Below are 10,243 nucleotides of genomic sequence, written 5' to 3' on the forward strand. Positions count from 1 at the left end.
GATAATTGAAGGCAAAAGCTTTTATTTTTGCAGGGAAAAAATACTGAATTTCATACTCCGGTCACATGACCTCGGCTTATTACAGGATATACGTGTGTGCAAATCTCCGCTGTCCCCATCAGTCTGGGAGCCGGGGCCCGTCTTGTACACCCCGCGGGCGGCAGGTACCCATTACATAATGGCTGTCGTCCCTCAGACTGGTAACGGAGGTAATTATTAATTTCACACTGCTTGGTTTTCCCATGATTGTTTGTGTAATGGGGGCGAGTGGGATGTTCTTCCCCAAGATGGCCGCCTGCTCGCAGGAGACGTAGGGTCTGTGTAGTCCTGTACAGTTCTTTGTACCCGAGCACGTTCAGCTCGACGTGGGCGACTGTTCTATCACCTCCATGTTTCCTTCGGTCACTTTCTCTAAGAAGGAGACCAGAGGATCAAAGAGTGGCGGAGGTTCTACGTAGGCTGGATGGAGGGTCAAAGTGGTGATCTCCTCTTCCACCTCCTCCTCTTTGCCCTTCACCTCCTTCTCATGTGTCTTCTGGTGCTTACGAAGGTCGGAGGGGACGTGGAAGCCCTTGCCGCACTGTTGGCACACGTGGGGGCGTACGTCGCTGTGAATGCGTTGGTGCTTCTTCAGTCCGGCCTTGTCCACAAAGCCCTTGTCGCACTGGTCACAGCGGAAGGGCCTGAGCTCCGGATGGTGTCTCTGATGATTCTTCAGGTCCATCACGCTCAGGAAAGTCACTGCGCACTTATCGCAGGTGGTGGACTCTTCCTTCTTCTTGTTGGCCTCCACTTCGGGCTTCAGGTGGGTCCGTTCGTGCTTCCGTAGACTTGACGAGACAATGAACGTCTTGCTGCACTCTTCGCACTTGTAGGGTCTCTCTCCGCTGTGGGAACGTTGGTGTTTGCTGAGCCCGGAACGCTCGGCGAAACCTTTACCACATTCCATGCACTGGAAGGGCCGCTCCGTACTGTGCGAAAGCCGGTGCCGCTTCAGGTCCCAAGACGCCACAAAGCTCTTGTCACAGTCCGGGCATTTGAAGGGCCTCTCGCCCGTGTGGATTCTCTGGTGCATGGCCAAATCAGCCGGCTGCCGGAATGGTTTGCCACACTTGTCGCATCGGTATGGCTTCACGCCCTGGTGAGCCCGCTGGTGCCGCCGGAAACTAGATGGGTCGGAGAACATGCGGCCGCACTGAGGGCACAGGTAAGGCTTCTCCCCGGAGTGTGTGCGTTGGTGGCTCTGGTAGGAGGACAGTTGGGTAAAGTCTTTGTTACATGTAGGGCACTTGTACGGTTTCTCGGCGGCATGAATGCGCTGATGACACGTTAGGGAAGACGCGCGGGAGAACGCCTTACCGCAATCAGAACACAGGAAAGGCTTCTCCCCCGTGTGGCTCCGCTCATGGTTCTTTAGGTCCTTCAGCTCGCTATAGGACTTCTGGCACAGTTTGCACTGATAAGGTCGCAGCCCAGCATGACTCCGCCGGTGCTTCCGAAAAACAGACGGGTCCGCAAACCCCTTCCCACAATCGGGGCATGAGAACGGGCGCTCCCCAGTGTGCAGCCGCTCGTGGATGCGCAGCTTTGACGGCGTGGCGTAAGCTTTTCCACACTGGCTGCACTGGAAAGGGAGCTGTCCGTTGTGAGTGGCCATGTGTACCCGCAGGCATATCGGCTGCATGAAGGAGCGCCCGCACTCTTTACATACGAACGGCTTCTCCCCTGTGTGGCTTCGCCCATGGCTTTTCAGCAGGGAGGCGGTTTTGTAGGATTTGTTGCAGTGGACGCACTGGTGGCGCAGCTCGCTTTTTGGCGTTGGAGTCTTGGGTGTTGGAGGCTGGGAGTCATCAGCTGAGCGGTGCACCCGGCAGTGGCGCTTGGCACGGGGCTGGTTTGGGAAGGTTTTGCGGCAGGCCAAACAGCGAAAGCGACGTCCACTCTGCACAAATCTGGGAGACTCCTCAGGATCCTGCTCGATGAACACCTCGATCTCTCCAACAGATTCCTGCTGCTCCGAAGACATGGTGGGGGCGGCCTGGAAAAGAATCGGGGACCAGAATTAATTCAGTCAACCTCCATTTACTCCCATTACTGACTAGTCACAACGACTCTACAGATGTAAAGACAACAATCCCATCAGTACAGCTCCATGCAATTAACGCTGGTAATCTGACATCCCCCGGATCTGCTGATTGGTGGATATTCCAAACCACAGGTAGTCTTTCTGCACATAGACATGTAATAAGGAGGATCACAGCGGCATCCCAGAAACAAGACGATATAATGAACATTAACTGTCGGGGGCCACCATGTGTCAGACTATCGGGAGATACCCAGAAATGCTGCAGGTGGCCATGATTACACGGGATCATCAGGATTACGTCCAGTTCTAATCACAATTATTCACCTCTTTCATAGGAAGCGTCTTTAGTACTTAGTAGAGCCCCTTATGACCAGATTCCCCTCTGGCTGTTATAACCTGCTGCCCCTCCGGCTGTTATAACCTGCTGCCCCTCCGGCTGTTATAACCTGCTGCCCCTCCGGCTGTTATAACCTGCTGCCCCTCCGGCTGTTATAACCTGCTGCCCCTCCGGCTGTTATAACCTGCTGCAGACTCCAGCTCCTGGCAGTGATTCTGAGGAAGCTGAGCCCAGTTCTCATGGGCAGCGGCCACCAGATCACTAATATTCTTTGGCTGTCAAGAGGAGCTGAAGTTCCGGCCACCTTGGACCTTTCAGGAGGACAATGACCCCAGCACCTCACAGTCCACCATAGTTTGGTTTCAGGAGACGTCCTGGATGTGAAGAAGGCGGCAGCAAACCCAAGAATATTAGTGACCTGGAGGCCATTAGTAAGGACTGGGCCAAGACTCGTGAGGAGCGCTGCCAGAAGCCGCAGGCTGGGATGGATCAGGTCTGCAGCAGGTCACAACAGCCAGGGGGCTCTACTAAGACGCAGGAGGCGAGAACCTGAGGCCGCAGCAGTCGCTATAAGAAGCGTCTTGTGCAGAATTTGGAGGAACCTCGTAATAAATCGGTCAGATATTTACATTGCAACAAAGGAAACAAAAAGAAAAAGAGCAAAAAAGATTGTAAGTTTTTGTAATAAACAGAAATGACAGTGAAGGCGGCTGAAATAATCGGGATCGTGTCTGTGCTACAACGTGCCGGACTATCAGGATGGTACAGGGCAAAAGAGGACGTGCCGGACTAACGGAATGTCACATGTGCACACAGGAAAATAAATCCCCTCAGTATCTGTGACCGTCTGTGGCCTCAGCAGACACCGATGATGGAGGAGACGGGCGGTCACCAGATACTGATGATGGAGGAGACGGGCGGTCACCAGATACTATGATGGAGGAGACGGGCGGTCACCAGATACTATGATGGAGGAGATGGGCGGTCACCAGATACTGATGATGGAGGGGACGGGCGATCACCAGATACTGATGATGGAGGAGACCAGATACTGATGATGGAGGTGACGGGCGATCACCAGATACTGATGATGGGGGGGGGGGGGGGGTCACCAGATACTGATGATGGAGGAGACGGGCGGTCACCAGATACTGATGATGGAGGAGACCAGATACTGATGATGGAGGTGACGGGCGATCACCAGATACTGATGATGGAGGAGACGGGCGGTCACCAGATACTATGATGGAGGAGATGGGCGGTCACCAGATACTGATGATGGAGGAGACGGGCGATCACCAGATACTGATGATGGAGGAGACCAGATACTGATGATGGAGGTGACGGGCGATCACCAGATACTGATGATGGAGGAGACGGGCAGTCACCAGATACTGATGATGGAGGAGACCAGATACTGATGATGGAGGTGACGGGCGATCACCAGATACTGATGATGGGGGGGTCACCAGATACTGATGATGGAGGGGACAGGCAGTCACCAGATACTGATGATGGAGGTGACGGGCGATCACCAGATACTGATGATGGGGGGGGGGGGGTCACCAGATACTGATGATGGAGGAGACCAGATACTGATGATGGAGGTGACGGGCGATCACCAGATACTGATGATGGGGGGGGTCACCAGATACTGATGATGGAGGGGACGGGCAGTCACCAGATACTGATGATGGAGGGGACGGGCGGTCACCAGATACTGATGATGGAGGGGACGGGCGGTCACCAGATACTGATGATGGAGGAGACGGGCGGTCACCAGATACTGATGATGGAGGAGACGGGCGATCACCAGATACTGATGATGGGGGGGGTCGGTCACCAGATACTGATGATGGAGGGGACGGGCAGTCACCAGATACTGATGATGGGGGGGGTCACCAGATACTGATGATGGAGGAGACGGGCGGTCACCAGATACTGATGATGGAGGTGACGGGCGATCACCAGATACTGATGATGGGGGGGGGGGGGTCACCAGATACTGATGATGGAGGGGACGGGCAGTCACCAGATACTGATGATGGGGGGGGGGGGTCACCAGAGACTGATGATGGAGGAGACCAGATACTGATGATGGAGGTGATGGGCGGTCACCAGATACTGATGATGGAGGGGACGGGTGGTCACCAGATACTGATGATGGAGGAGACCAGATACTGATGATGGAGGTGATGGGCGGTCACCAGATACTGATGATGGAGGGGACGGGTGGTCACCAGATACTGATGATGGAGGAGACCAGATACTGATGATGGAGGAGACGGGCGATCACCAGATACTGATGATGGGGGGGACGGGCGATCACCAGATACTGATGATGGGGGGGACGGGCGATCACCAGATACTGATGATGGAGGGGACGGGCGGTCACCAGATACTGATGATGGAGGGGACGGGCGGTCACCAGATACTGATGATGGAGGGGACGGGCAGTCACCAGATACTGATGATGGAGGGGACGGGCAGTCACCAGATACTGATGATGGAGGTGACGGGCGGTCACCAGATACTGATGATGGAGGAGACAGGCGGTCACCAGATACTGATGATGGAGGTGACGGGCAGTCACCAGATACTGATGATGGAGGGGACGGGCAGTCACCAGATACTGATGATGGAGGTGACGGGCGGTCACCAGATACTGATGATGGAGGAGACCAGATACTGATGATGGGGGGGGGGGGGGGTCACCAGATACTGATGATGGAGGTGACGGGCGGTCACCAGATACTGATGATGGAGGTGACGGACGGTCACCAGATACTGATGATGGAGGTGACGGGCGGTCACCAGATACTGATGATGGAGGTGACGGGCGGTCACCAGATACTGATGATGGAGGTGACGGGCGGTCACCAGATACTGATGATGGAGGAGACGGGCGGTCACCAGATACTGATGATGGAGACCAGATACTGATGATGGAGGTGACGGGCGATCACCAGATACTGATGATGGGGGGGGGGGTCACCAGATACTGATGATGGAGGGGACGGGCAGTCACCAGATACTGATGATGGGGGGGGGGTCACCAGATACTGATGATGGAGGTGACGGGCGGTCACCTGATACTGATGATGGAGGAGACGGGCAGTCACCAGATACTGATGATGGAGGGGACGGTCGCTCACCAGATACTGATGATGGAGGAGACGGGCGGTCACCAGATACTGATGATGGAGGAGACGGGCGGTCACCAGATACTGATGATGGAGGAGACGGGCGGTCACCAGATACTGATGATGGAGGGGACGGGCAGTCACCAGATACTGATGATGGAGGGGACGGGCAGTCACCAGATACTGATGATGGAGGGGACGGGCAGTCACCAGATACTGATGATGGAGGGGACGGGCGATCACCAGATACTGATGATGGGGGGGACGGGCGGTCACCAGATACTGATGATGGAGGGGACGGGCGGTCACCAGATACTGATGATGGGGGGGGGGGGTCACCAGATACTGATGATGGAGGAGACGGGCGATCACCAGATACTGATGATGGAGACGGGCGGTCACCAGAGACTGATGATGGAGGAGACCAGATACTGATGATGGAGGTGATGGGCGGTCACCAGATACTGATGATGGAGGGGACGGGTGGTCACCAGATACTGATGATGGAGGAGACCAGATACTGATGATGGAGGTGATGGGCGGTCACCAGATACTGATGATGGAGGGGACGGGTGGTCACCAGATACTGATGATGGAGGAGACCAGATACTGATGATGGAGGGGACGGGCAGTCACCAGATACTGATGATGGAGGAGATGATGGAGGAGACAGGCGGTCACCAGATACTGATGATGGAGGAGACCAGATACTGATGATGGGGGGGGGTCACCAGATACTGATGATGGAGGTGACGGGCGGTCACCAGATACTGATGATGGAGGTGACGGGCGGTCACCAGATACTGATGATGGAGGTGACGGGCGGTCACCAGATACTGATGATGGAGGAGACAGGCGGTCACCAGATACTGATGATGGAGGAGACCAGATACTGATGATGGAGGAGACGGGCGATCACCAGATACTGATGATGGGGGGGACGGGCGATCACCAGATACTGATGATGGAGGGGACGGGCGGTCACCAGATACTGATGATGGAGGTGACGGGCGATCACCAGATACTGATGATGGAGGGGACGGGCGGTCACCAGATACTGATGATGGAGGGGACGGGCGGTCACCAGATACTGATGATGGAGGAGACGGGCGGTCACCAGATACTGATGATGGAGGAGACGGGCGGTCACCAGATACTGATGATGGAGGGGACGGGCAGTCACCAGATACTGATGATGGAGGTGACGGGCGGTCACCAGATACTGATGATGGAGGAGACAGGCGGTCACCAGATACTGATGATGGAGGAGACCAGATACTGATGATGGAGGTGACGGGCGGTCACCAGATACTGATGATGGAGGTGACGGACGGTCACCAGACACTGATGATGGAGGTGACGGGCGGTCACCAGATACTGATGATGGAGGTGACGGGCGGTCACCAGATACTGATGATGGAGGTGACGGGCGGTCACCAGATACTGATGATGGAGACCAGATACTGATGATGGAGGTGACGGGCGATCACCAGATACTGATGATGGGGGGGGGGTCACCAGATACTGATGATGGAGGGGACGGGCAGTCACCAGATACTGATGATGGGGGGGGGGTCACCAGATACTGATGATGGAGGAGACGGGCGGTCACCAGATACTTATGATGGAGGTGACGGGCGGTCACCTGATACTGATGATGGAGGAGACGGGCAGTCACCAGATACTGATGATGGAGGGGACGGTCGCTCACCAGATACTGATGATGGAGGAGACGGGCGGTCACCAGATACTGATGATGGAGGAGACGGGCGGTCACCAGATACTGATGATGGAGGAGACGGGCGGTCACCAGATACTGATGATGGAGGGGACGGGCAGTCACCAGATACTGATGATGGAGGGGACGGGCAGTCACCAGATACTGATGATGGAGGGGACGGGCAGTCACCAGATACTGATGATGGAGGGGACGGGCGATCACCAGATACTGATGATGGGGGGGGACGGGCGGTCACCAGATACTGATGATGGAGGGGACGGGCGGTCACCAGATACTGATGATGGGGGGGGGGGTCACCAGATACTGATGATGGAGGAGACGGGCGATCACCAGATACTGATGATGGAGACGGGCGGTCACCAGAGACTGATGATGGAGGAGACCAGATACTGATGATGGAGGTGATGGGCGATCACCAGATACTGATGATGGAGGGGACGGGTGGTCACCAGATACTGATGATGGAGGAGACCAGATACTGATGATGGAGGGGACGGGCAGTCACCAGATACTGATGATGGAGGTGACGGGCGGTCACCAGATACTGATGATGGAGGAGACAGGCGGTCACCAGATACTGATGATGGAGGAGACCAGATACTGATGATGGGGGGGGGGGGTCACCAGATACTGATGATGGGGGGGTCACTAGATACTGATGATGGGGGGGGGGTCACCAGATACTGATGATGGGGGGGTCACTAGATACTGATGATGGGGGGGGTCACCAGATACTGATGATGGAGGGGGGTCACCAGATACTGATGATGGGGGGGTCACCAGATACTGATGATGGGGGGTCACCAGATACTGATGATGGGGGGGTCACCAGATACTGATGATGGGGGGGTCACCAGATACTGATGATGGGGGGGTCACCAGATACTGATGATGGGGGGGTCACCAGATACTGATGATGGGGGGGTCACCAGATACTGATGATGGGGGGGTCACCAGATACTGATGATGGGGGGGTCACCAGATACTGATGATGGGGGGGTCACCAGATACTGATGATGGGGGGGTCACCAGATACTGATGATGGGGGGGTCACCAGATACTGATGATGGGGGGGTCACCAGATACTGATGATGGGGGGGTCACCAGATACTGATGATGGGGGGGTCACCAGATACTGATGATGGGGGGGTCACCAGATACTGATGATGGGGGGTCACCAGATACTGATGATGGGGGGTCACCAGATACTGATGATGGGGGGGTCACCAGATACTGATGATGGGGGGGTCACCAGATACTGATGATGGGGGGGTCACCAGATACTGATGATGGGGGGGTCACCAGATACTGATGATGGGGGGTCACCAGATACTGATGATGGGGGGGTCACCAGATACTGATGATGGGGGGGTCACCAGATACTGATGATGGGGGGTCACCAGATACTGATGATGGGGGGGTCACCAGATACTGATGATGGGGGGGTCACCAGATACTGATGATGGGGGGGTCACCAGATACTGATGATGGGGGGGTCACCAGATACTGATGATGGGGGGGTCACCAGATACTGATGAGGGGGGGTCACAGCATCGCCTCTCCCTTCCTCAGACTTCTGCACAGTCCTGCACTCAGTAATGGAGCTGAGGACAGCCCGGATGTGTATATACGGACCGCACACCGCCCGGGCTCCGCATACGGACACGTCCCCTCCGCACAGCACTCACCTGGGGCTCCTGGGGCCGTTACACCCTCCGCTCCCCACACTCAGCCTCAGAGCTCAAGCAGCAGACAAAGCTAAACATGGCCGGACCTAGGACCCTGGGGGTTGAGGAGGAGCCGACGCCGGAAGTTCTCAGTGCTTCACTATTAGCTTCCCTCTCGGGTATGAGCCATAACGTGAGACTGAAAAAAACAAATAGCACTAGATATATGAAGCCGGCACCGAGCGACCACCCGGCCCCACAGCCCAGCAGCCGCGCACTGGACCCTGCAGAAAGCTGGTACCAGATGGACGGAACTCCTCCTGTCATTTTGTGTTTCCATCGGGAAGACTTCAAGCATGCGCACAGGGAAGATCTCGCCTCTTCACTGATTGGTCGGTTCTCCCCTTATCTCAACCTGCAGCCAATCAACTTTCGAGCTTCTCCATTCCTATTGGCTGCTGCTCCACCATTTTTAAACCTGGAATCCTCTCCTCCGCCATACTACATCCGGGCACCGGAATGATTAGGAACTCCTGGAAGTAGGTAGAAAATGCGAGAAGGGAGACATTATGCGGTGCACACTTCCTGTTTCCTAGCAACAAAAGGAAGTGTTTGTTGTTCAGAGAGATGATATAAGAGATGTGGAGCTGATCGCTCGGGCCGGGCCCCTCACCCGCCGGCTCCGGGGGCATCACCGAGGGGACAAAGGAGGGCGGCAGAGCCTGGAGCTGACACCGCTGCGCCCGGACCCATGGTGAGTGCGCCCTCCATTGTCCCCAGTACACCTGGGCTGCTGTGTGGTGACGTCATAGCCCGACGTCATAACAACGGACTGGAGGTCTGACGTAACGGACAGCCCTGATACAATCCCCCTCTGCCCCCGATATAATCCCCCCCGCCCCTGATACAATCCCCCTCTGCCCCCCATATAATCCCCCTCTGCCCCCTATATAATCTGCCTTTGATATAATCCCCCTCTGCCCCCTATATAATAATCCCCTCTGCCCCCCATATAATCCCCTCTGCCCCCCATATAATCCCCCCCTCTGCCCCCCATATAATCCCCCCTCTGCCCCCATATAATCCCCCCCCTCTGCCCCCCATATAATCCCCCCCTCTGCCCCCCATATAATCCCCCCCTCTGCCTCTGATATAATCCCCCTCTGTCCCCAATATAATCCCCCTCTGTCCCCAATATAATCCCCCTCTGCCCCCTATATAATAATCCCCCTCTGCCCCTATATAATAATCCCCCTCTGCCCCCGATAT

General features: G+C 55.7%; 2 protein-coding genes across 3 annotated transcripts in view; one reads left to right on the forward strand and one right to left on the reverse strand.

Annotated features, from left to right (window-relative positions):
- Window positions 1-9,377, reverse strand: ZNF668 (zinc finger protein 668). The gene is made up of 3 exons (XM_077273887.1): window positions 9,276-9,377; window positions 8,996-9,173; window positions 1-2,038 (listed from the first exon to the last, which is right to left on the reverse strand). The coding sequence occupies exon 3, from the start codon at window positions 2,024-2,026 to the stop codon at window positions 356-358; it is 1,671 nt and encodes a 556-aa protein (XP_077130002.1). The 5' UTR covers window positions 2,027-2,038; window positions 8,996-9,173; window positions 9,276-9,377; the 3' UTR covers window positions 1-355.
- Window positions 9,378-9,444: 67 nt separating this feature from the next.
- The window catches only part of ZNF646 (zinc finger protein 646), an 18,742-nt gene continuing 17,943 nt past the window's right edge, over window positions 9,445-10,243 (forward strand). The window contains exon 1 of one of the 2 annotated variants that reach the window (XM_077273886.1): window positions 9,445-9,513. The gene's annotated coding sequence lies outside the window, so the exon portion shown is untranslated. Of the gene's footprint in view, window positions 9,514-9,538; window positions 9,729-10,243 lie in introns of those variants that run through there. The other variant, XM_077273883.1, reaches the window with a different exon arrangement.

This window comes from Ranitomeya variabilis, chromosome 7, assembly GCF_051348905.1.
Source record: "Ranitomeya variabilis isolate aRanVar5 chromosome 7, aRanVar5.hap1, whole genome shotgun sequence".
NCBI lineage: Eukaryota > Metazoa > Chordata > Amphibia > Anura > Dendrobatidae > Ranitomeya > Ranitomeya variabilis.

Bases quoted from the DNA above. Each gene is read 5' to 3' on its own strand.
- ZNF668 (XM_077273887.1), bottom strand. From the start codon at position 2,026: ATGTCTTCGGAGCAGCAGGAATCTGTTGGAGAGATCGAGGTGTTCATC.